Here is a 27,617-nt window from a genome sequence, read left to right on the forward strand (position 1 = left end):
GTGAGTAAGCGCTCATGAGAGTTGATGGTTTTATAAGGGGCTTCCCCCTTTGCTTGGTTCTCATTCTTCTCCCTCCTGCTGCCTTGTGAAGAAGGACATGTTAGATTCCCCTTCCACCATGCTTGTAAGTTTCCTGAGGCCTCCCCAGCCCTGCAGACCCGTGAATCAATTAAACCTCTTTCCTTCATAAATTACGCAGTCTCGGGTATGTCCTTACAGTAGCATGAGAACAGACTAATACAATGGTCTTTCCAATAAATGGTACCAGGTCAGCTGATTTTCCTTAAGGGAAATATTAATCTTGACCCCTGTACGTCACACCATAAACAAACTACAGATGAATTGTTGATATAAATGTAAAAATAAAACAATAAAGCTTTAGAAGAAAAAAAGAATATTTTCATTACTTTGGAGTAGGCTGGCTTCTTAAAGACATTACAGTAAACATTAGCCATGAAGGAAATGTATGGGCCATTTTCCAATCAGAAATTTCTATTCATCAAAACGTACTACAGAGTGAAAAATAAAGCCACCAAATGGAAGACATTTGCATTACACATATCCAAGAAAAGATTCCCATACAGAATGTACAAAGAACTACACAACTAAAATATAAACAAAAAGCAGAGATTCCAGTTGCTAAGTGACTTGAATTGACATTTCATGAAAGCAAATCTCCAAGTGGCCTACAGACTTACAGAAAGGTGCTTGACTTCATTAGACACCAAGAAAATGCAAACTAAAACCACCATGTGACACTCCAACAGACATACAAGATTGGCTAAAATGAAAGAAAATTTCAAGCATTAGTTAGGATACAGAAAACTGGAACTCCTACACACACCGCTCAGTAGTATGAGTGTTGGTACAACTCCTTTTGAAAACTTTCATATCTACTGAAGCTGAATATCTGCATGCCATATGACTCATCAATTCCACTCCAAGATAATATCTGAGAGAAAAATGTACATATTGTCACCAAAATAAATATGAATGAATATTTAGTTAGTAGTAATCAAAAAGTAGAAGCAACTCAAATGACAATCAGCAACAGAATGGAAATATCGTGGTATATTCATCCAATGGAAAAAGACACAGCAATGAAAATGAACAAACTACAGCAACATGCAACAAAACGGATGAACCTTGCAAACATAATGTTGAACAAAATAAGCTAAACACAAAAAGTTATATACCATAGTATTCCATTCCTTTAAAATATTTAAAAAGGCAAAACAAACCATGGTGTTAAAAACCAGGAGAGTAGTTATCCTTAATATGGGTATGAACTACAAGAAAGCAAGGAGGAGGTCTTGATATTTGAACAGTTCTTTCTCTTGACCTGGGTGCTAGTTACAACATTGTGTCCTACCACAAAAAATGAAAGTTATGTTATGTATGCTTTTCTATATGGAAAGTATAAAATTTTATACTTATAAAAATTTATATTAAAAGAATAGTGGCATAGTAGAGCTAGAAATAAGGCTAAAAGTATTATCACAATGTCCTACATATCTCGTAGAGGTTGACTACAGACTTGATACTAGGATTTCTAACAGCTGCATGAGAAAAATATGAAGTTGTCAGTTATACATTCATTTGTGTTCAGTAGATATAAATAAATCAATTGCTTGAAAATACAAATTGTTGGCACTAAACACAGAGATTTCTCACAGAAGTCTTCACAAAAAAGAAGCCCGTTTTGACATCATAATGTGCTTGACAACAACTTCAAGACCCTCTGTGACAGATTCTTATGATGACCTTCAATGCAGACTGATGGAATCTTTCCAATATACAACTGGGTAAAAGCAACTGGGGATAGAAGAGTGTGGAGCAATGCAGTCTACATACCCAATTCTCTCTGATGCTTTGGACTGACCCAGGGATATATTTTATAAACCTGTAAGAGGGAATAGAAGAGTGGGTAAGCTTCAAACATTCCCCCTTGAATATCATCTCTCAACTGAAATTTTGACAATTATCAAGCAGCAGAGTTAAAATAAATACCCCCTAGTAAAGGACTGGGGGATAGCTAGTCTCTGTTGTCAATTAATATGAATGCAGTTTGGTTGGGGGAAGAGATAATGACCTTTTGTGAATATTGAAATGTCTACTCTAGGACTAGTAGTTTAAAAGAGGATCATCATACCTCCATTGTAAGCATCTACTAATTAGAGCATGAATAATCCTTAGAAATATTTAATAATACTGAACCTGCTTCCAAGGTATATAACTAATGCTGAATCCAAACCCAAAGTTCTACTACATATAAAATGACTAAAAGAGCTTTAGCCAAAAATATTATAATCACTATAGCCAAGGTATGAATAGTCTTATGAGGCATACTCAAGCAAATAGTAAAAAAAAAAAAAAAAAAAGGAAATCACTGCATTCAAAGTTTGTTTGTTTTTTGTTTGTTTGTTTGTTTTGAGACAGAGTCTCACTCTTTCTCCCAGGCTGGGGTGAAGTAGTGCAATCTCGGCTCACTGCAACCTCCACCCCGGGGTTCAAGCAATTCTCCTGCCTCAGCCTCCCGAGTAGCTGGAATTACAGGTGCCTCCCACCCCACAGCACACCCAGCTAATGTTTGTATTTTTAGTAGAGATGGGGTTTCACCATGTTGGCCAGGCTGATCTCGAACTTTTGACCTCAGGTGATCCATCCGCCTTGGCCTCCCAAAGTCCTAGGATTACAGGTGTGAGCCACCATGCCTGGCCAACAGATTTAAAGTTCTTTAAAGGATTATGCTGCAATCCGTATATGGCTGGTCTGCCCCCATCAAATGACATGTTGAAATTTGATCCCCAATGTGATGGTGTTGGGAAGTGGGGCCTAGCGGGAAGTGTTTAGGTAACCACGGGGGTGGATACCTCATGAATGGCTTGGTACTCACCTCCCAGTAGTGAGCCAGTTCTCACTCTAGCAAGGCTGGACTGGTCTCAAGGGAGAATGGGTCAGTTCCTAGAAGAGTAGGTTGATATAAAACCAGGATGCCCCTTGGGTTTGGTCTCTCCTCACATCTGCCTGCTCCCCCTTTGACTCTCTCCACCAATGTTTGATGATGCACAAAAGCCCTCACCAGAAGCCCAGCAGACACTGAGGCCACAGTTCTTGGACAACCTACAGAATCGTGAGCTAAATAAACCTCTTTTCTTTATAAACTACCCAGCCTCAGGTATTACTTTATAGCAACACAAAACAGGATAAGACAGATTTTATCGTCATTAACATTCAATAATATTTCACATATCTGCATTTCTCCCACCAAGTTCAAGCATAGAATAGACAGTTTTTCTGATTAGTTAGCAACCAGAATGTTAAGAAGTTCAGAGTTCTAAAGCTCACTAAACTTAACTCAGGCCTCTGGGTGCTTTTAAAAATAAATAAATAAATAAACATTTGAAAAGTTTAGTTACATATTTTCCTAGTTCACAACAAATTATAATCGTCAAGTCAGAATGGGAAGTACAAAGAAAAGAACTGCTAGAAATAGAAAGAGTTGTAAGAAATAACAAGTAACTTGATAGGAAGAAACAGAAGGATGCAAAAGCTTAAAGAACTCCAAACACATAATCTTCTGGGGCCATTTAGGCAAAAGCTCTACATGCTGCAAGAGTCTCCAAGGACAACCACTGCACAGTGGGCATAGTCATAGAGGCAGATTCAGAGTAAAGTCATCAATAAGGATTACATTATTCTATGTATAGTCTTTTTCAAGAAGGCAGGGAAAAGTGTAACCATTTTTTTAAAAGCAATTCATCCAAAATATTGTAAATATTATGTGTTGGGGATTAAATTTGCACACTTAAATAAATCTCAGTTATACAAATCCTGCACTCCAAAATAAATGCTAAGCACTACAGTTGATGGACGATTTTAAACTTAACTCCAATATTATGTATAAAAATATAAGCTTCTCATTCCCTGACTATAATGGAAAAACTGAGCTGCTAATGTAATTTGAAATAATATTCAAGTTCTGAAATAATATCATGACCTATGGAAAACTAAGACTATGCATATGTTATTTAAAAAACTTGAATTGTGAAATCATCATTTGTCTCCACCATGCTTATCACACTACTTATATTCCTCTTACTAGTCCTTCCTAGCCACAAAACAGGAAAATTATGACTTTGCATGGGAAGTTTCTCTTAAAAGCATTGACTTAAAAGTTTGACAAGTGTTATTCAGAAATGTTTATATGTGTATATTTTAATAATTTGCTCATAAGACATTGTTAAGTCATAGAAAGAGAATTTAGATTTTAATTCTCTGCCACCAAAACTAAAATCAAAGGAATATATAAGGTTTTCTGTAAACAATGAAGCTTATAAAGGACAGAAAAATGACTAATATCTGATTATGGATAAAAATGCAAGTTTTAAAAATCTGAAGGGCTTTAACAACTTAATTTTCTGAAGTTCTAAACGATAGGGAATATACAGGGAAAATACTAGTTGGTTCTCAGAGCCAAAGTCAAGTGTATGAATATTTTGAAGTTGTGTGTGTAAGATTTGGAGTCCTCAAATGACCTACTATCTCTTCACCAAAATCTATGAAAAATATGATAAAACAGTACTTATCTGATGAAATAAGGACCATGCAAATGTTTTTAGTGTATGACATGTAAATGTTCACTAAAAAAACTGATGAATTACATATACATACACATATACAATCACAATGAGCCAAAATTCAGTTCAGCTCTTTATCTATCTTACCTATCCAAACAACCCATTTTCAAAGTTCAAAACTATATACTGCACTTGAATAAGGCTTTAAACGTAAAGAATTGTGTACTCATATAATAAGACTTTAAACTTAACCTGAGAAAACACCTAAATTGTTTAAGGGGTAAGGTAAAACATTACTGTGTAAGTATAAGTGGATACACTAGAATGATATATGCTGGTGACTTTTTATTTTTTTGGTTTTGTAAATGGTTCAGTTTTTCCAGAACATCAGCAGAGAATCACAAAATGAAAGGCACAGTCCAAAATGTTTTTGTTTATAAAGAAAAATGGACATACCTAATTTAGCTATAATAAACATTTATCTTATTACCCTGCTCATATTTGGAAAAATTCAAAACTAAATATAAACATATTTTGCTTGGAGGCCATTATTAATTTTAGGCCTATAATTGAAGGTTAACAATGATCTAGTCCAATATTATTTTACAGACAACAAAAATGAACATATGGAAAGGCTGCATGGCTTGTAAAAGTGCACACTAGTTAATGATAAAGCGAACCTAGAACCCAGTTATATTTCCACCAAACCAACTTCCTTCCAACTTAAATATCAAATCATCTCTGATTTGAGATATAAAAATAAAAAAAGAGGCTGGGCGCGCGGTGGCTAACGCCTGTAATCCCAGCACTTTGGAGGGCCAAGGCGGGCGGATCACGAGGTCAGCAGATGGAGACCATCCTGGCTAATACGGTGAAACTGCGTCTGTATTAAACAAAATACAAAAAATTAGCCAGGCATGGTGGCAGGCGCCTGTAGTTCCACTACTCAGGAGGCTGAGGCAGGAGAATGGCGTGAACCCGGGAAGCGGAGCTTGCAGTGCGCCATGATCGCGCCACCACTCTCCAGCCCGGGCAACAGAGCGAGACTCCATCTCAAAAATAAAAAATAAATAAATAAAAAATAAAAAAAGAATTCATAAGAGACATGAGTGAAATACCCAGGGTTTGGTGACTCTGGAAAGTAAACTAGCAATAAATGCATAAATGCTGCTTTATACATTTTTCTTAATTTGTCATGTGGCTTCTTAAAATGTACAAATGACCTATAGTGACTTTCTTCCAAAAAGTAAAAGTCATTCAGACAAAGCCTATCATATAGACCCCATTACTACACATGGATAATTTACATGCACCATCAACTATTTGGATATGAAGATCAGCCTTAATATTATCCATATAAATAACTATACAAATGAAATCCAGAGCAGAAACCGCAATTTATTTTAGCTATTACACTAAATCTGTATGTAAACCGTAACTAAAGTTAGCATATACTCATTTCACAGTAGAAAATAATAATGTAAATTACAATAATGAAAATACAACTAATACAGAGAGTTGTCCCCAGAAATCAGTGTGACGTTCCTAAAATTTCTTAAAGATAATTTAAAATTTAATTTAAATAAAGTTGAAATACAAATCCTTTTCTTTTCAACTGTCTCTGATAAGGGCACAAATGGTCATCACATGATCTAAAGCCAGTCAAGATAAAAATGGAGAAGCAAAAGGAACAGTAGCCATCATTGAATTTATTCATTCAATAAATATTTCTTGAGTGTCAGATGCTATATCGAGAATTTGAAAAAAAAAAAAAAAAAAAGACAGATAGAATCATTACCCTTGTGAAGTTTAACAAAAGCTGATAGAGCTTTTTATTAAATGTTACCCCCCAAGAAGCACTGTATATGTTGAAACTACCCTTATTTTTAAAGCAGTTTTTAATGTCTGTATATTATGGTTAAGAAAATCAGCCTTGCTTATTGTTCCATTTACCCACTTTAAAAATATTTACCTATACTTTAAAAAACCTAACAGCCTATTTGTCTCAAAGAGTTACATCATAGACAGCACAAATGGTAAATTAAACAGATGCCATATTACTTGACCATTTACAACTCAAAGTGCTGTAATAATTACATACACATATACAATCACAGTCAATGAAGAAGGTCTTCTTGCTAGATAAACATTTGTAATAATCCAAGCATTTTTTTAAAAGTCACTGTGAGTTAACTGCATTTAAGTCCTAGAATTATAATCTGTATTCCACTTAAGATGCTAGACACATGTTCACACAAGAAAAATAACGGAAAAATACAGAGAAATTGCAAAGGAAGAAAAAGTTTCATTATCATCTGATTCTTAAGAGGAATATCTCTAGGTGATGATTAGGAGTTTGATGGAAAAAAGTAATTTTAAAACAATGGTTCAGAGAAGTTCCTAAGAAATTGATGCTTAGGGTTTCAATTTTTCTTAATACTCAGATATAAGACTTAAAGGAAATATATCAGCATGTTAAAAACCAGTTTTCTCTGAATACTAGGCTTATTATAAACAGTAGTTATTTATTTATTTATTTATTTATTTATTTATTTTTGATGGAGTCTCCCACTGTGGCCCCAGCTGGAGTGCAATGACGTGATCTCAGCTCACTACAACCGCCTCCCAGGTTCAAGCGATTCTCCTGCCTCATCCTCCGGAGTAGCTGGGATTACAGGCACCCCCCACCCCCGCACCACGCCCGGCTAATTTTTTGTATTCTTAGTAGAGACGAGGTTTCACTATGTTGGCCAGACTGGTCTCGAACTCTTGACCTCGTGATCCGCCCGCCTCAGCCTCCCAAAGTCCTGGGATTACAGGCGTAAGCCACCGCGCCCGGCCCAATATAATTATTCTTCTACTGTTTCTATATTTTTCTGAAGTAAGGAAATACTACATTTACCGTTATAAAACATTAAGGAAAGGCAGGCCTTAGAATAAATAATTGACATAAAGACCACAGTCCCACTCTTAATAACAACTGCAGAGCCAGCACTAGCACTGTAGCTGAAAAGTGGATAGTACACACACGCTCACACACACAATGGCTGGCATGTAGTAGGCACTCAACTAACGTGTGAAATGAAATGGGTGAAGATAACGTAAACAAGCCAAAACAACGAAATGCACTCTGATTTGGGGGCACCACAGTAAACAATCACAGTTACTACCACTTTATCAAAAACTGGCTGACAGCTGAATGGGCATTAAATGAAAGAGTTCTTCCTCCCTGCCCTCCTCTTTCACTCTGACACTAGATTGCACATTCAAAACAAATCCTCCCCCAGCCCCGCCCCAAGCTCTACCCTCCGATACCTCCAGCACTGGAACTGACACAAAGTCCAGGGCTGCGGCGGTGTCCAGACCCGGGCCCCTGTCCAAGGAGCTGCGCGCTCACACACTCGGCTGGCGCAACATAGGCAGGGGCACTGGGCGGCAGCCCATCATGCCCGGGACCCCCCAGGGACCCGCGCGCAAGCCCAGAGGTCTCAGCCCCGGCCGGAGGCTGGTTCCCCTCGCCCTGCGCTGCCGTACCTGCACACGGTGATGAGGTTCCTCCTCTCCACCGCAGCATTGCGGGAGCTCAGGCTTTTCTTGCCGCCTCCACCGCCACCGCCTCGGATCCCGCTCAGGCCCCCCAGGCTCCGGGAGGCCATGGCGGGCTTACCCCCGTGCCCCTTTTGTCTCGTGCCGCCCCGCACGCCCCCCACACCTGCTTAAGGGTGTTCTCGCTCGGTCCGCGACCGTGGGGGCGCGGGAAGATTGTAGGAAAGGAGCCTGGAGGAAGGAAGGGTGTGGAAGACAGCAGAGACTCGCACCCGGGGACTGACGGCTAGCCCTTGGCACCCGAGCTCCACACACACGCACCACCTCCGCCCTCGGCGCGCCGCCGACTGCCGGGCTGCGCGTGCGGGTCGGCGTCGGGCGCTCTCCTCCTTCCCGAGGGACCTCAGCAGACGGCGCGCGCGCGAGCCCGTCGGCCCCTCACGCCCAACCACCCACACTCCGCAGCCACTAGTGCCCCAGCCCAAGCGGCAGCAACTAGGGCCCCGGCCTCGCGTGCGCAGCCCCACCCTCTCTGCGCCTATCAAATCAACGCTACCCCCGCCGGATCCAATCGCGGCACCGGAGGGGCGGGGCCGGCCGCGCGAACTTTTAAAGCAGCGGGCTCAAGCCCCGCCCCGACGCGTGGGCCGCTGTCAAGACGCCGGGCTCGCTATTGCAGCCCGCTAGCTGCCGCCAGTAGCCACGCAGGCTAGCAGCGGGGATTGTGGGATGCGGGGCCCCACAGTGCTGGGGGCAGATTGCCACCCCTTGCCTGGAGCCAAGCTTTAACGGCTGATACCTATTTCCATGGCTGCCGTAATTCAGTGTCTGCCTAGAAAGCAGCGCGCCGGCTCCCACACCCGACCCTGGGCCTGACTACTAAGAAGGGAGGAGGGTTCCTTTTGTCCTGACGCCCTCCCAGGAGCTAATAAACAGCAACACAATGGCCTGAGAAGAGTGGGGGGAACTGCTCTTAGAATCTCCTTCTTGGCGCATGTGGTGGCGAGATTCCTTGACCCTCCACACCATGTCGCTTTCACCTTAGCCTCCAGCGCAGCCCGCACCCGGGACTGACCGCCCGCCCAAGGAGGAGCGCGGTGCCAGTGTAGAGTCTTCTGGCGTCCTGGGCCGTGACTCCGGTCCGGGACTGGGAATAGTAAGCCCAGGAACGACGCGGCCTCGGTCCAGACGGGCTGCTCCCTCAAGAGTCCTGGAGCGCCCTCCTCAACGCGCGTGTTCGGAAGCGCCCCCTTCCCAGAGCTTCTCACTACCCTCCTGGGGGAGGGTCCCGGCTTGGGCCAGGTCCTCTGACTCACCTAAGCCTGCTGTTTACCTCCCTTTGCACCAATATGCCCAGATTTTAGAGTGCAATCCTAAATGACTTACTCTCCCTGTGGGACCTAGCACGGTGCTGCACACAGAACAGGTTCTCAATAAATGTTTCTCAAATTTAATTTGAAGTCACATTTGACATGATTTTTACTGAAATTTCACGGCTTCAGTGGCTCCAAAATCCATGTATCTTCCACCTCTGGTTTTGAAGTTTCTGTCAAAGAATGTTATAGAGTATACAGTTTTGTGTGGCTCTCTCTTTTTCTTATATAGCATCCCTACTAATACAGGACATACTGTTACTCTTGAATGTTTTAACAACACACGTTTGTGTAATAAAGCTGTAAATTCCTAATTTCTGAGGTTTTTACAGTTTAAAAATCTCTGTTTAAAATAAAGAATCATCCTTTTCAGCTACCATATCTAATTTTATTCTACTATTCTGTTTAGTAGAATAAAAATATATGGGCCAGGCGCGGTGGCTCACGCCTGTAATCCCAGCACTTTGGGAGACCGAGGTGGGCGGATCACGAGGTCACGAGTTCAAGACCAGCCTGACCAACATAGTGAAACCCCCATCTCTACTAAAATTACAAAAATTAGCCGGGTGTGGTGGCACACGCCTGTAGTCCCAGCTACTCGGGAGGCTGAGGCAGGAGAATCGTTTGAACACGGGAGGCAGAGGTTGCAGTGAGCCGAGACTGTACCAGTGCACTCCAGCCTGGGCGACAGAGTGAGACTCCATCTCTCTCTCTCTCTCTCTCTCTCTCTCTCTATATATATATATATATACACACACACACACACATTCCTCTCTCTCACTATATGTATATATAATATCGGTCTTAACTAATGTGCTACCATAAATATTCGTTCATACATTAAAATTTTAAGAAAACAATTTAGTCAGACTTTACACTTTATCTTTCAAGTTAATAAAAGCAGGGGAGTTTTCTGTATATGGATGTTTGTGACTAGTCAGCGCACTTCTTCCAGAACATTACTTATGTACTCTCCTGTGACAGGAAGGCTTATAAAGAGTTTTCTTCTAGGAGCTACAACTTAGCTTGTCTCTTCTTGATAGTCCAACAGTTTGGGTTCAGAATTAGCCATCAGGAAACAGATGCACTGGTTATGCAGGCAGTCTCAGCAAAATATTTGCACTGGCAATGACAAATACTACTCAAATTAATGTTGTTATTATTTAACCACAGATAAAACTGCAGAAGGAAAAGAGTGGAAAGCCATTAGTTATCAAGAAAATTTCTAAAACCCCATGCTTGGGTGTGTCGTGAGTGGGGGAGAGAACACACATGCCTCTGAAGCATTTATCAAGAAGATAAAAGTGAGTGATCATGACAGAATGAGAAAAGTGAGATGTTAGTATCCTCAAAATTGACTTCTAGCCTCCAGTACATTTTCATATTTGCACTGTGAACTATGACTGAAAACTTAGTAAAACCCCATCTTAAATGATGAGGTAATAATGTTATTTTTCAAATGTCACTCTTAGCGGGATTTAGTTGACATATTGGTACTTGCTTACCAAGACTGCCGTAAACAAGCTGTGTTTTTGTTTTGCTTTGTTTTGTATGTATGGCGTGTCATTACACTGCCACACGGGGGCCTTATTTGATAAGGCTTTTCTCACTTATCCTAAGCAGTATGTCCCGGGTCTCTTTCTCCCTCTAGATTACTAATCTGGATATTGTCAATCAATTTATTCAGTACACAGCATAATATTATTATAGAGCTCCATGAGTTCCACATCACTTTTTGGACTTCTTTTGGAACCTATTTCAATTATTTTTATTTATTTAAGCATTGCACAAAGGTTATTCAAAGATTTCACAAAGATTCACGATAAAAATTTTGAAAACAGTAGATACGTAAATAAACTTACAGGAATTCCGTAGAACTGAATGGGCAGGACATATCCATTCACCATTTTCCCAACTTCCTTCTTCTAATCGAAACAGACAAAATTACAAGTGCAACATATAAAATGTCCTCAAATATAAAATACTATAAAATGTAAATATAAAGTGCTATAAACCAGAAAGATCACCAAACCATAGTTTATTCTAGTCTCAGAGAAGTGGACTTTTTAAATATGCCATAAACCCAGTATCTGTACAGAAGAAACTAGAAACAGTGAAGATGTAATTTTTTTTTTTTTTTTTTTTTTTTTTTTTTTTTTTTTTTTTTTTTGAGACGGAGTCTCGCTGTGTCTCCCAGGCTGGAGTGCAGTGGCGCGATCTCGGCTCACTGCAAGCTCCGCCCCCTGGGTTCACGCCATTCTCCCGACTCAGCCTCCCAAGTAGCTGGGACTACAGGCGCCCGCTACCACGCCCGGCTAATTTTTTTGTATTTTTAGTAGAGACGGGGTTTCACCGTGTTAGCCAGGATAGTCTCGATCTCCTGACCTCGTGATCCACCCGCCTCGGCCTCCCAAAGTGCTGGGATTACAGGCTGGAGCCACCGCGCCCGGCCGAAGATGTAATTTTTAAAAATTTTTATTTTACTTTGACGTCAGATGGGTAATATGCTGACGTCATAACAAGGATTGAGTGAGGCACATCTCACATGTGTGTGAAAGCTCAGTCATCACGCTTATGAACCACAAATGGATAGATACAAATTTTTTCAAATCCACAAATCAAGCATCATCATAAGCAAAATCAAAAGCAAATGAGATCGAGAAAACATTTTTAAAACTCAAATCATAGACAAAGAGCTAATTTCCTCTATAAAGTACTCCTGCAGATCAATAAGCACTGTTTCAGTGGCACAATGAAGGTGAAAGCCAAATTCCAGTGAGTAAAAAAGTCAGTGGGAAGTGAGTATCACGCAATCTTAAAAAGTTGTGAAGGGGGAGAAAAAAAGAGTGGTGGTATGGGGGAATATTGAACAGAAGGATGTTGGTGTTTTATTGCTATTGTGTCATTATTTTTCACAGAAGTGACTTGAGCATATTTTAAAGCTGATGCAGTGAATCTACTGGGAGGGAAAGGTTAGTAATACAAGAGAGAGAAAAAAACGATCAGAAGCGAGCGTGAAGAAAATGGATGAAAATTACTTTAAAAAAAAGTCCATTTGAGAGTAAGTCAAGAGAAGCGGAACACTCAGGGGAGATAGGGGTTTCTGCTGAGAAGAGGAAGCGGAAAGACCACTCCAAAGAATTGGAGAATGCAAGGAAGTATTGGTCATAGAGCAAAAGTTCCAGAGCGCATCATGGAAGGGAGTGCAGATAGGGTCATGGGCAAGGAAGCACAAGGCATGCTCATTAATAGGGTATGGATGGTGAGATGGGTACTACAGGCTATGATAGACACATAATGAAGAGTACCTTGATGGATCTCATGAACTGTTCTTTGAAAAAAGTCATTGGTTAAAGGCTGATCGAAACAAGGTGGATTTGGTCTTACAGTTTCTTTGAGGAGGGCAAATACTGACCCTCAGTTCAGAGGATATATATTTTTTTAATTTTGTATCATGTAGAAGGGCGTTAACAAACTAGAAATTATATATAAACTTCAGACATTGTATGGATTGCATCAATTAATCATGAGAACCATTCTCTAAAGTAAGTATTGTTAATATTCTCCCACTTACAAACAAGGAAACAGAGACTTGGAGACATTAAGTAACATGTAGAAAGTCACACAGTAAACGGCAGAGCCAGGATCGAAATCTAAATCATTAGATAGAAAATCTATTATTTTTCAAATTTATTATTTTAAAGACAGTGTCTTACTCTGTGGCCCAAGCTGGAGTACAGTGGGTAATCATAGTTTACCTTGGCCTTGAACTCCTGGGCTCAAGGGATACTCAAGGGCTCAGCCTCCTGAGTAGCTGGGACTACAGGCATGCACCACCACAGCTGCCTAATTTTTTTTATTTTTTTAAGTTTTTTATTGAGACAAGGTCTCACTATGTTGCCCAGATTGCTCATGAACTCCTGGCCTCATATGATCCTCCCTTCTTGGCCTCCCCAAGTGCGGGGATTACAGGCATGTACCACCACAACTGGCCCATAATCTATTGTTTTTTCTAACATGTTTCACTGCCTTTTTGAGAAAGTAACTCCAGATGAGGCTTAAACACAAAATTCCCATATTGTACACATGGTTCTTAAGAATCAGGAAGGATTTTACACACTGACCAACTGTGTCACTCATGGAATGTAGTCTCTAGATAATTCTGGAGCTCTGGCTTTCATTTTTTATTCAGAAAGTGTATTCTGAATCAAAAGATATGCACAATTTTAACCACGAATTAAATTTTTTCCTAGAGATGTTTTACCAATTTACATCCTACTAACAGTACATAAGTTTTCTTACATTATTGCTCACTCTAGGAACTATTGTTCTTTTTATTGTTTTTCCACATAACAAGTAAAGAGCAATATCTTTTTGACATTTTAACTTTTTTTATTAGTAATGAAAATGCACATTTATTTCATGTGCTTATTGTTCATTTATGTTTTTGCCTGTTCATGCCCTTTGCCCATATTTTCCAACAAATATTAGTCTTCATTATAGTGGCTGATCATCATATTTGTTTATTGTATGTATGGCAAATACTTCTCCCAGTTCGTTGTTTGCCTTACCTATGGTGTGAGTTATTTATAAAGAGATGTTTAAAATATTTTATATAAATGAAATTCATCAGTATTTTCCTTTATTGGTTTTTCCTTTGATCATTTTAGAATAGCCTTTGCCACCTCTAAGATTATATACTTTGTGGTTTCTTTTTTATATCAAAAATAGTTAAGCTATTTGCACTACATGAAAGTATGAAATTAGGATATAATTTCAGTGTTCCAATGATTAACCACGGTCCCAATTCTATTCATTAAATGATTCATCTTGGCCTTACTGCCAATATTAAATTTATCATGAAATAATTAAATAGCAAGGTTGCATTTCAATAAAGAATTGTGCTCATGATAAAAAATCCATAGAAACAGCTAACATTAATGTTTCACAACAACTTTTTTTCTGGATAGGTCTCCAGACATACAAAAGAGAAATATGTACTTAATTTTACCTAAATCGGTTTATTCTACACACAGTCAATATATTTTCTCATCAATATGTTACTATGTGTTTGTATTTGTTTATAATGTTTTGTTTCCTATAGAAATTTTGAATTTTTATGCAATCAAATTTTTGTTTTTTTTAATAATTTTTGGTTTTCACACAATGCTTAGAAAAACTTCTATATGCTTAGATAATACAAATGTTTACCAATTTTTCTGTAATATTTATTTTTCTTTTTGCATTTGCATGTTTGATATTTATAGAACTTATCTTTGTGTAAGAGTCAATTGGTGAAAGAGCCTAATCTTTCCAAACAGTCAATAGTTATCCAATGCTAGTATCAAATAATGCATCCTTTCCCACTGATATAAATGCTACCTTTGTCAGGTACTAAATGTATACAATTTTATCTACTGCTAGATTTTCTATTCTTATCCATTGATTTATCATTTATGAGCTAGTGGTACCAAAATCTAATAAGTGGCAAAGCCTGGTAATTATTTTTAACATTTTGTAAGGTTAGTATTCCCCAATTGTTGTCTCTCAGAATGTTCTTAGGTAATTCTGGAATGTCTGTTCTTCCTAACATAAGAATCATTTTGACACATCCTTCCCACCAAGAAAAGCCTATAGGGATTCTGATTAGAATTGCTTGGCATTTATAGATAAGGTAAAATTAACATCTTCCCAATATTTGCAACGATCTAAGATGACAGTGTGTCTATTTCTTCATGTATTTTTTGTTTGTTTGTTTCACTTGGTGGCATTTTGTAGTTTTATCATGGAGCTTCAGACTGATATTATGAGTAGAGTTTTTTCCACTACACTTCCTAAATAGTTACAGTATTTACACAGGAAAGCTATACATTTTTGCACAATCAACTTTTAACATGTATTTGTTATTTTTAATAGATTTTCAGACACTATTGGTTTGATTTTTATGCAGTCAAATTTTTGTATTTTTAACTTTTATAATTTTTTGTTTTCACATGAAGCTTAGAAAAGTTTGTATGCTTAGATTATAAAAGTGTTTACCCGTTTTTTGGTTATGATTCTATTGGTTTTCCAGGCACTAGCTCAGAAAAAGAAAGACTAATGGTGAAGTGAGTGGAACACCGCATAAATCTCTTTAACATTAAGAATTTGCTTTCATAACTGAAATGTGGGAATACCAATTCCTCAAAGTAATTTTCTGTAAATTATCTTATGCAACAGATTCAAATGTAAACTCTTTAGAAAAAAAAAAATCCTATTGAAGATATTTTGGCAAAGACTTTTAAACATTAGTCAGAAACGAGTTACTCGCCTGTAATCCCAGCACTTTGTGAGGCCAAGGCAGGTGGGTCATGAGTCATGAGGTCAGGAGTTCGAGACCAGCCTGACCACCATGGTGAAATATCGTCTCTACTAAAAATACAAAAATTAGCTGGGTGTGGTGGCATGCGCCTGTAGTCCCAGTTATTCAGGAGGCTGAGCAGAAGAATCGCTGGAACCCGCGAGGCAGAGGTTGCAGTGAGCCAAGGTCACGTCATTGCACTCCAGCCTGGATGACAGAGCAAGACTCTGTCTAAAAAATAAAGAAAAAAATGAGTTACTCACAAATGCCTAAACAGAATTTTCAGCCATGAGATCAAGAAAATCTTGTTTTGATTTTTCCTATGGATAGACTAAATGAGACTCTTTCTCATAATTTTTAAGAAAATGTTCTCTCAGTAATCCATAAGGTTAAGAGAATTAAAAGACATTTTGGTACCAATTTGCTATATCCATGGCTGAATTCTGCTTATGCAAGCTTAAAATATAACAAAATGACAATGATATTAATGATCACCCCTTGAACTTTCAGGGTCAAAATATGTCAAAAATGACAATGGCATTAGTGATTCCCCTTGAAATCTCAGGGTCTATTTATTCATTTATATATTAATATATATATACATGTGTTTGTAGGTATATATAAAAATAAGTTTGCAGTCACTAAGATTTCTGCTTAGCATTCAAAAATTGGACAGCGGCAGTGTTCAACTCATAAATTTGGCCAAGTATATTTACCTGTGTCAACCAATAAACCTTAGTAAGGAAAAGAAGAATATTGTGGTTGTCATTCAGATATTTGTCAAGCTTACCTTTTTTTTTTTTTTTTTTTTGAGATGGAGTTTGGCTCTATCACCCAGGCTGGAGTGCAGTGGCACAATCTTGGCTCACTATAACCTCTGCCTCCTGGGTTCAAGTGATTCTCCTGCCTCAGCCTCCTGAGTATCTGGGATTACAGGCATGTGCCACCATGCCCAGCTATTTTTTGTATTTTTTGTAGAAGAGGGGTTTTGTCATGTTGGCCAGGCTGATCTCAAACTTGTGACATCAAGTGATCTGCCCACTTGGCCTCCCAAAGTGCTGAGATTACAGGTGTGAACCACCACGCCCAGCCAAGCTTACATTTAATTCATTGTGGTTTATATAATTGACCTTGACAGTGAGATTAATATCTTCTCAAATATTTCTTGACAAAATTTGGAAGCCAATGTTTAATGGTTATATTAGTTTTCTATTGTTGTATAACAAATTACACAAACATAATGGTTTAAAAACACCCATTTATTAGCTGAAAGTTCTGTAGGTCAGAAGTCTGGTGCAGTACAGGTGAGTTTTCTGCTCAGGGGCTCCTAAGGCTGAAATAAAGGTTTCAGCTAAGCTATGTCCTCAACTGGAGACTCTGGGAAAGAATCTACTTCCAAGCTCATTCAGGTTGTTGGTAGAATCCCATTGCAGTTGTAAGAGTGAGGTCCCTGATTTCTGGCTGGCTCTTCACTGAGGATTGCTGTGAAGCCCACTGCATATGGCTTCCTCCATGTATCAAATTTCATGATTCAAATTTCTGACTTCTACCCCTAACTAAAGAATTCTGTCTGCTTTTAAAGGGCTCATGTGATTAGATTTCATGTACCTAGATAATCTCCCTATTTCAAGGTCAACTGATTAGTAACCTTAATTACATCTGCAAAATCCCTTTGCTGTGCAAAGTAATGTAATCACAGGAGTAATACCAGGGAGCCAAGATCATGAGGACCATTTTAGAAATCTGAGAACCACAGTGGTGAAAGAAGCAATACATTCTGTACAGAGATGTATTTTAAGTGTCTGTTAACCTGGCATTGTCCTCCCCAACACAAACTATTTCTATTGATAGGCTTATAGGACTTTGGATACAGCTAAATTCAAAGAGACTGTTAACCTCCTGGTAGTCTCCAAGACTATCAACCTACTGGTAGTCTCCAAACATTTGTTGTATTTACTCATTCAATAAATATTTTTTAGTTGCCCATTATGTGATAGACACTATGCTAGACTGTGGGTCTACAATAGTGAGCAAAAATTCCTGCTTTCATAGAGCTTAAGATTTGGATGGGAGAGAGAGGTATCAAAACCTAAAGAAATCAACACATACATACTTTATACAGTGTGATAAATGTTCCAAAGGAGAGAAGAACATATAAAAGAAGTTGGGGCAGGACTCCAGGAGGCACTATTCCTATGGAAGACAATGTCAACAGGGCCCGTGGAGTTAGACAACACTGTTGCTCTGCAAGGGTGCCAGGGAAGGAAGTAATGATTGAACTCTGGTATGAAGGAAGAATAGGAGTGAACTAGGTAAAGCAACTCGTGGTGGGAAAAACTATCCAGGCAGAGGAAGGGCATGTACAAATGGCCTGTGGCTGGAGGAAATACACTGTGCCTGTAGTTAATGTGGCTGGAGCTCAGAGAGTAAGGAGGATCAGGAGGGTATGGCTAGACAGAGGCCAGAGAGGAAAATAGGATTTGTTTTATTCACAGGCTCACTGATCACAGTAAACATTTTCATCTTTATCCTAAGGATGTTGAGAAGCCCTTGGAACAGTTTGAAACCAAAGGCTCACAAGATCAGATCTGAGTTTTGAAATGCTCATTCTAGCTGCCATGTGGAGAATGGCGGAAAACATTAAGTAGAAAGTGCTGCCCCAAAATGATTTGACAGTACTCCGAATGCAAGATTTCTTTAGTTTCCCTAAGAGTTAGGACTCTCGTCTTTGTGATTGGAAGCTCTAGTTCTTGTTTTAAAACTGTAGTAGGTCCCTGATATAGGTGGCAGTAATGTGCAATCTCATGTACTGAGCCTAGTTGTACTCTACAGAAGACGACAAACAATAATCAAACACTCTGCTGCTTTTTCAACAATGTGCTGTGTTTTGCCTCAGATGAGAAGGACATATGTTGTCATTGTTAAATGTTTTCTAACCTTTAACACAGTAAGGTTCTCAGAAAACATCTCCTTTATAATATATGGGGATCCTTGACATACACATCACCAAAGTTTTGGTTTTCTGGGACATTGTTATCTTCTGTCAAAAAGAAAAATACATTGGAGAACAGATAAAAATTTTTTGAACTGAAAATTTCTAAAGGGAATGCCTGACTACAAGATTGCCTGTTTATGTGTGAGTTCTCTCTTCCCTTAAGTGAAATTTAGCGAACAGATCTGTGTCTTGAACCACTTAAAGGGATCCAAGTCAATAGATCTAGATAATCTCATTTTACTAATTTTGTGATTCCCAGATTGCAGGCTCAGGCAGAACTCTAATTTTATGGACTACATAGAACATATAACCCATATCAACTTATATCCCACTCCCATGAACTCATCTCCCCTCCCCTTGCCACAAGAACCCATTCCCTACTAGGCTTCATCAATAATTTGTGCAAGTTTGCTTGCTATCTCTTAGATGAAGAGCTAGACCAATTCTAGCTGCCCTTATCACAAAAGAAGAGACCAATTGGTTTCTTATCACAAGGGAAGAGACCAGTTGGTCTCTAGACCAATTCTAGCTGCCCTTATCACAAGGGAAGAGCATATACAAATGTCTCTTAGCTTTGCTGTCCATGAATTATATGACCTTGGGAAAACTGTATAATTTCTATATACTTTGGTTTTCTGATCTATAAGGTTGGGATAATAATGATAGTACATATGGTAATTACATAGGAGCTGGGATAAGATAAATGAATAACTAATGAAACTCCTGATATTTACCTGGTGGGGAAATACCATGATCCTAAACGAAACTCTTAAAACAGGGCGTGATGTGTAGAAGTGCTGCACAATTGTTAGCTATTATCATTAATTGTCCTTCCTTAAGATATTCTGGTGAATATCAAGTCTGGTGGCTTGGCAAGAGCTCCATAATTTTGACCTTAACATTGTTTCTGCTTAAAAAAGCAAAACAAAACAAAACAAAACAAAAAACCAGAAATTGTGTCAGCTCCAGATTGCACAAAACATTCATCACTCCTTATCACATATTTCCCCTTCTTCATAGTCCTATAACACATGCTCTATAGTCTTTCAGGTTTGATGAAAAGGGTTTCTGGGATTATCTTCATCCTTTTATTATATATATATTCACTCTGCACAAGATGTCGAAAGCCTCACAATGCAGAAATCCCAACAAACTAACAATAGCCCAGAATACTCATATTTAAGATATCTTATTATTCCAAGTAATAGATGATGCCATTTTAGATATAAATAACACTCAGGTACATACTTTTAGAAGGTAGATGCTTATTATTTTATACCACTACTATAAAATATAACTTTATGTTAAAATCTACCTTAAAGCATCTTATACTAGGTAATAGCTATAAAAGTATAAATTGTACCTTCTATTTACTATGAACATAAGTATTAGCAAAGCATGAGGTTGTTATGCTCTCCTCAATGCTTGCTTTCTCAGTCTTCTGAATATCTCACCACCCCCTCAGTAAAAAATATTTGGTGGATTTTTACTTTCTGTAGTTTGTATTCAAAAATCATTTTTTCCAATAGAAAATCAGATTAAATGCGCCTTTCAAACTTAACAAACCCTAGAGATTCTGATACGGCTTCTTGCCCTTCTTTTCCTTCCTCCTTTGATCACTTCTTATTAATAGGCTATTTTAACAACTGTATCACACAAGTCTACAAATTATATTATCATGGCATGTAAGGCCTTTTGCAATCTTGTTGGTACTACCCTCAAACTATATCCAGAATCTAAGCACTTTTCATTATTCCCACTATTACGCTCCCCTGGGCTCACCTGCATCATTATAACAGCTTCCCAGCTTCCAGCTGTTTCTGCCCTTGGCTCCCTATAATCTGATTTCAATTTAGTAACCAGAGTGATGAGATTATGTTACTTCTCTGCTCCAAACTCTTCAGTGGTTTTCTCTCTCACTCAGAGTGACGAAGTCCTCAAGACAGCCTACACACCCTGCAGGATCTAACCATATGTCATTTCTCTGACACCATCCCCTACCACTCTTTTCCTTTGGTTACTCCACTCCAGCCACACTGGCCTCTTGTTAACTCTCAGTGGACTAAACACATAGCCCAAACCTTATTTATCCATTAATTGAGCCAATATTGATGCAGCCCCTACTCTGTGCAGAGGCTTTTGGGGATTCTAGAAGTGGACAAGATAGAGCTCCTTCCTTTGTGAATGTATAGTGTAACAGGAAAGTTAAGAAACACTGCAATAAGCATAAAAGGCAAGGCCGGGCGTGGTGGCTCATGCCTGTAATCCCAGCACTTTGGGAGGCGGAGGCAGGCAGGTCAGGAGATCAAGACCATCCTGGCTAACACGGTAAAATCCCGTCTCTACTAAAAATACAAAAAAAATTAGCCCAGCGTGGTGGCGGGCACCTGTAGTCCCAGCTACTCAGGAGGCTGAGGCAGGAGAATGGCATGAACCTGGGAGGCGGAGTGTGCAGTGAGCCGAGGTGGCGCCACTGCACTCCAGCCTGGGCGACAGAGGGAAACTCCATCTCAAAAAAAAAAAAAAAAAAAGAATAAAAGGCAAAACCATTAGTAAATATTATACGTACCTAAACAGGCTATTAAACTGGATATTAGCAGGAGAGACAGGAAACAGTGTAACAAGAATTAAAGCCAAAACCGGTAGTAATTATAAATATCTAAACAGGCTAACTATTAACACATCTCAGTTTGCTTTATTTTAGATCGCAACACTCTTGTTACACAAGCATTCATCTTGAAAAATATCTTTATTTAATCTGATGCTTTGTGATGCAAGGTCATGAACTGAAATGCCATAAACTAGAAAATGCTGCAATCTATCACATATAAATATCAGCCAAGCCTGTTTCCTTCCCTTTCTTTATTTCTCTCTTTCTTTTCTTTTTTTCTTTCTTTTCTGAGATAGAGTCTTGCTCTGTTGCTCAGGCTATAGTTCAGTGGCATGATCACAGCTCATTGTGACCTCACATTTCTGGGCTTAAGTAATCCTCCTGCCTCAGCATCCCTAGTAGCTAAGAATACAGGTGCATGCCACCACATATGGCTAATCTGTTAATTTTTCTCTAGAGACAGGGTCTCATTATGCTGCCCAGGCTTGTCTTGAACTCCTAGCCTCAAGCAATCTTCCTGCTTTGGCCTCTCAAAGCACTCGGATTACAGGCATAAGATTCTTCACTCATCATATTATAACTATTTTGGTTTATAGTAGAGAACTAGCTTCATGAAGTAAAAAAGAAATAAAATATTTAGAATTGTTTGTGCAAAAATAGAGGATATTAAATATTATCATAAAACCAAAGGATAATTTAACACAAACCAAGTTTGTCTAGATTAATAGATGAGAATAAACTTTTCAAAACTGGTAATTTCCTTTTATAGATCCATTTTTGACTAAAGGGACATAGGTTTTATAGCTAAGGGAAGTATTTTAAAAATAATCTCAACTTTTATTTTAGATACAGGAGGTCTATGCGCAGGTTTGTTATGTGGTTATATTGTATGATGCTGAAGTTAAGGTTATGAAAGATCCCATCATCCAGGTAGTCAGCATAGTTCCCAATAGGTCAACTCTTGCTCCCCTTCCTCTCTCCCTCTTTAAGAGACTCCAGTGTGTAATGTTGACATCTTTATGTCTATGAGGACTCAATATTTGGCTCCCATTTATAAATGAAAGCATGTGGCATTTGGTTTTCTGTTTCTGTGTTAATTCACTTAGGATAATGGCCTTGTTGCAGCAAAAGACATGACTTTGTTCTTTTTTATGGCTGTGTAGTATTCCATGATGTATATGTGGTACATTTTCTTTATTCAGTCCACCATTGATGGGCATCTTGGTTGATCCTATGTCTTTGTTATTGTGACTAGCACTGCAATGAACATATAAGCACATATGTCTTTTTGGTAGAACAACTTATTCTCCTTTGGGTATATACCCAGTAATGGGATTGCTGGGCCAATTGGTAGTTCTCTTTTAAATTTTGAGAAATTGAAAGTCCTTGCCAGAGCAACCAGGCAAGAAAAAGAAATAAAGGACATTCAAATTGGAAAAGAGGAAGCCAAATTATCTCATCAATGATATGGTCTTATACCTAGAAAACCCTAAAGATCCCTCTAAAATATTTCTAGATCTGATAAATAAATTTAGTAAAGTCTCAGGTTACAAAATCAATGTACATAAATCAGTAGCACTACTATGCACCAACAATGACCAAGCTGAGAATCAAATCAAGAACCCAATCCCCCTTACAATGAATAAAAAAAAGAAAAGAAAAAAAACAACCACCAAACCCTAGGAATATTCTTAATCAAGGAGGTAAAAGATCTCTAAAGGAAAAACTATGAAACACTGCTGAAAGAAATCACAGATGGCACAAACAAATGGAAATACATCCCATGCTCATGGATTAGAAAAATCAATACTGTGGAAATGATCATACTGCCCAAAGTGATCTAAAAATTCAGTGCAATTCCTATGAAAATACCAACATCACTTTTCACAGAATTAGAAAAAACAATCCTAAAATTTATATGAAACCAAAAAGGAGCACAAATAGCCAAAGCAATCCTACACGAAAAGAACAAATCTGGAAGCATCACATGACCCAACTTTAAATTATACTATATGATTATGGTAACCAAAACAATATGGTACTGGTATAAAAGTAGACATATAGACCAACAGAACAGGATAGAGACCCCAGAAATAAAGCGAAATACTTAAAACCAACTGATCCTTGACAAAGCCCACAAAATCGTGATTGGGGAAAGGACACCCTATTCAATAAATGGTGCCAAGAAAATTGGATAGTCACATGTAGAAGAATGAAACTGGATCCCTATCTCTCACCATATATAAAAATTAACGCAACATGGATTAAATACTTATGTCTAAGACCTGAAACCATAAAAATTCTAGAAGGAAACCTAGGAAAAACTCTTCTGGGCATTGGCCTAGGCAAAGAATTTATGACTAAGACCCAAAAAGCAAATTCAACTAAAACAAAAATAAATAAATGGTACATAATTAAACTAAAAAGCTTCTGCACAGCAAAAGAAACAATCACCAGAATAAACAGATAACCTACAGAATGGGAGAAAATATTTGTAAATTATGCATTAAACAAAGGACTAATATCTGGAATCTATAAGGAAGTCAAGCAAATCAGTCCTGCCACTCACTTTGTAACTCATTGAATCTTAGTTCCCTCTTCTTTAAAATGAAGATAATCTTAATACTATCTGTGCCAAGATTTAGTGGGAAAACCTGACTTCGGAGCTCAACAAAAATTAGTTGTTTTGTTTTCTCTCCTCAAGTGTATTAGAAGCTCCTTTAAGGTGAGTAATTAAATTTATGTCTATATCTAGCATGCTCAGTGCAATTGCTCTATAAATATTTGTTAAATTTAGTTGTTATAAAATTCTTAGAACTGGAATGCAGAAACCATCTGCAGCATGCTATGAAAATCTAAAATAAAATAATATAATAAAAAACAATTCCCTTGAGAAACTTCTTACCCTAATTATTTTATTTGCAACAGATGCATAAAACGAAAACTCAAATCTGTGTAAATTAAGCAATTCAGACTTGCTATAAGCATTTAAAAATACATTTTTAAAATACATGCTATATTCTAGGAAATACATGTGATCAACCTAGGTGCTTATTAACAGTGGATTGGATAAAGAAAATGTGGTACATCTATATTACAGAATTCTACACAGCCCTAAAAAAGAATAAAATCGTGTCCTTTGCAGCAACGTGGATGCAGCTGGAGGCCATTATCCTAAGCAAATCAATGCAGAAAAATAAAATCAAATATCACATGTTCTTATTTGTAAGTTGGAGCTAAACCTTGGGTCTTCAAGGACGTAAAGATGAAAACAGTAGAGACTTGGAACCTCAAAAGGAGGGAGGAAGGGAGGAGAGCAAGGGCTGAAAAACATCTTAATGGGCACTCTGGGCAGAAGCCCAAACCTCAGCATCATGCAATATAGAGCCTAGCAAAGCTCCAAGTTGCTGACAGAAGACTAGTGTGGCTGGATCATGAAGGAGTAAGGGAGAAGTGGCCTGAGTCTATAGAGGTAAGCAGAAGACAGATTAATGAGGACGCTTGGAATTGAACCTGAGAGCAGTGGGAAGCCCTTGCAGGCCTTACCCATGGGTATGATATGGTGCTATGTAGATTTTACAAATTACTTTGGCTGCTATGAAGGGAATGAATTAGAAGAAGACCAGAGTAAATGTGGAGAAACTAGTTAAAGTAACCCAAGTAAGAGAAGATGGATGGTGGATGTAGTGGTTTGGACAAAGTTATTGTCATTGTTGAGAAGACGCTGGATTCAAATTGGATATAGAGAGTAAGGGGAAAGGGGATGCTAGCAATAACCTCTCCTCTTCTTCCAGGTTTCTGACACAAAGTAAATAGTCATGTTATGTACTTAGATATGCATGCTGAATAAGAAGTCAATGTGGGGACCGTATTAAGAGTTCTGTTTGGGCAGTTATCAAATATGAGATGCATAGAGCCACTCAAGTGACAATTTCTGCAACACAATTTTTATAATTATTTGTCTTAAACTGTAACAAAGATGATGAAGAATAAGGAAAACTTGACTATAGAATAGTAAGAAGGTTTGCCTTTGCCACATGATGAAATGGTAGTAAGGATAAACCTGGCCTGCATGAGCTACTTTGATTGTAATGTGTAGTATTCAAGTAAAACAAAAAGAACAGGCCAGGTGCAGTGGCTCACTCCTATAATCTCAGCATTTTGGGAGCCTGAAGCAGGATGAACACTTGAAAGAGGATTGCCAGGATTTCAAGACCAGCCTGAGCTGCATAGGAAGACTCTATCTCTCCAAAAAAAAAAAAAAAAAAAAAAAAGAAAGAAAGAAAGAAAGAAAGAAAGAAAGAAAGAAAGAAAGAAAAAAGGCAGATCTGGTAGTATGTAGTCCCAGCTACACTGGAGGCCGACGTGGGAGGATCACTGAAGCTCAACAGGTGGAGGCTGCAGAGAGCAATGACTGCACCACTGCAATAGGGCCTGGGTGACCGAGCAAGACCCTGGCCGGGAAAAAACAAAAAAAAAAGAAAAGAAAAAGCTAGTTTCTACATAAGAACACTGCAGTATGACTTGTTGCCAATTAGAAGGAACACAACTACAAGGTCAGGGCATATTATTCAAACAGTAGAGACAATAAGTCAAATATTTGGCAGAATTACAAAATATCTCACTGGAAAAGACACGCAAGGGAAATCAACAAAAAGATAAGAATCAGAATTCATCTGTGTCTCAAGAAAAGGTCGTGCGATAAATTAAGTTTTGCTAGTGTTTCTACACTACTGTTAGCCTCATTCCCTTATTTTCTAAGTGTTAATAGAGTTTTAGGTATTTTACAGAAATTTGTATTATTAATTATAATCAAAGTGCAAAGTGCAACTTGTAATAGCAATTCCTTCACGGTTTTTTTTTTTTTTTTTTTCCAAATCTTGCACCTTAAAATACACCTCGGCCCTCAGTTGACCAGCTTCGGTATCTCAGATACTTGAATTACAGACACCAGCAAGGCAAGTAGATAAAATGTACACTAGGACCTACAGCCCTTCTGCTAGATCCTGAAGAATGATCATTAAAACAAGCTGGTCTGGCTGGTCAAGAGCAAAAATAAAATCAAGATGACAGAAAATTGATGCAAAAGTGAAGTAAAATAGCTAGAGAATATGATTGCACCTGTCCCCTTAGCATGGATTCCCATGCTAGCCAATATAAAATCTTCACTGTTAGAATCCTCCTGTCAATATGATAGAATGAACAGCAAGCTCAGTGTCAGAAAACCTGTGTTGTTAACTTGGCTCTCTTTCTAGCTGAATGTGTGGCTTTGGTCAAATTCTTTGGCATTTCAGACTCAGTGTAGTGAAGGAAGTGGATAAGATGACCTCTACATTCTCTTGCAAGCTCAAACATCTGTGAATCCAAAGAGAAAAACTAGAGCATGAAATTACCCTACGCTAGAAATCATTTTAAAGAAAAACCTTAAAATTATTAGTATTCAAGGATTTCCAATATATTAATGGCACCACTCAAAACTTTCCTTCAGCTCTATCCTATCTTGGCTCAAAGTTATCTCCTTAATGAGGTCTACCCTAACCATCCTACTTAAAATCGTAAACTTTGCCCACCTGGTACTCCCACTCTCCTTCCCCTGTTCTGTTTTTCTCCATAACACTTTACTCTTTTTAACATACAAAATTACTCATTTAGTATGTTGTTATATACCTGCCTACTCTTACCACCAAATATAAGTTCTACGTAGGCAGGGATTTTTGTGTGTTTTGCTCATGGATATATACCAAGCACTTAGAGTAATACATGATATATACAGGGTTCTTGATTAATATTGTTGAGTGAATGAATGAATTTCCAATACAAATTAAAAATAAAGTATTTCCTAACTTAAAATTGTAAAGTCAGATCTAACCAACTATTCATTGGTCTACTAGCAGTGTTTCTTGTATATGGAAGTATATTTTAAATAGATATATCCTGTGAAATAATACTAAGCATTTTAAAGAAATAAGCGAGTGAACATTACCTCATTGAACTAATTTGACCTCGCTCCCGGGAGAGAGTTCATTTGAGAGTAAGCAAGTTCAAAGTCTATGAATCATAAAACAATAAAAAAAAAAACTAAAAGGGAAATGGTGTTTTTATAAGCTCTGCAATTCAAAAGCCATTTTAGGTAATATGGTTATTTTTATGTCAGGAATTCCTCAGTGCTGAT

At 38.2% G+C, this 27,617-nt stretch overlaps 2 protein-coding genes and 1 non-coding gene across 27 annotated transcripts in view; 1 reads left to right on the forward strand and 2 right to left on the reverse strand.

The window, feature by feature from the left end:
• The window catches only part of RUNDC3B (RUN domain containing 3B), a 180,833-nt gene extending 172,237 nt beyond the window's left edge, over positions 1-8,596 (reverse strand). For 12 of the 24 annotated variants that reach the window (XM_074035589.1, XM_005550325.4, XM_074035600.1 and 9 more), the window contains exon 1: positions 8,115-8,596. In XM_074035589.1, the coding sequence (XP_073891690.1) occupies positions 8,115-8,154 (40 nt within the window). In that variant the 5' untranslated portion in view covers positions 8,155-8,596. Of the gene's footprint in view, positions 1-1,854; positions 1,904-2,896; positions 2,965-8,114 lie in introns of all 24 variants that reach the window. The other 12 variants (XM_074035592.1, XM_074035596.1, XM_074035594.1 and 9 more) reach the window with 3 other exon arrangements.
• ABCB1 (ATP binding cassette subfamily B member 1) overlaps positions 1-27,617 on the forward strand; it is a 219,707-nt gene that overhangs the window by 75,536 nt on the left and 116,554 nt on the right. The window contains exon 1 of one of the 2 annotated variants that reach the window (XM_065542385.2): positions 10,720-10,803. The exons of the other annotated variant lie outside the window; for it this stretch is intronic. Within the exon in view, the coding sequence (XP_065398457.1) occupies positions 10,735-10,803 (69 nt within the window). The 5' untranslated portion in view covers positions 10,720-10,734. Of the gene's footprint in view, positions 1-10,719; positions 10,804-27,617 lie in introns of those variants that run through there. 2 annotated transcript variants of the gene reach the window in all.
• Positions 11,989-12,090, reverse strand: LOC123572673 (small nucleolar RNA U13). The gene has a single exon (XR_006697223.2). It is a non-coding gene; the product is annotated as a small nucleolar RNA U13 (small nucleolar RNA).

This window comes from Macaca fascicularis, chromosome 3 (genome assembly GCF_037993035.2).
Source record: "Macaca fascicularis isolate 582-1 chromosome 3, T2T-MFA8v1.1".
In the NCBI taxonomy this organism is placed as follows: domain Eukaryota; kingdom Metazoa; phylum Chordata; class Mammalia; order Primates; family Cercopithecidae; genus Macaca; species Macaca fascicularis.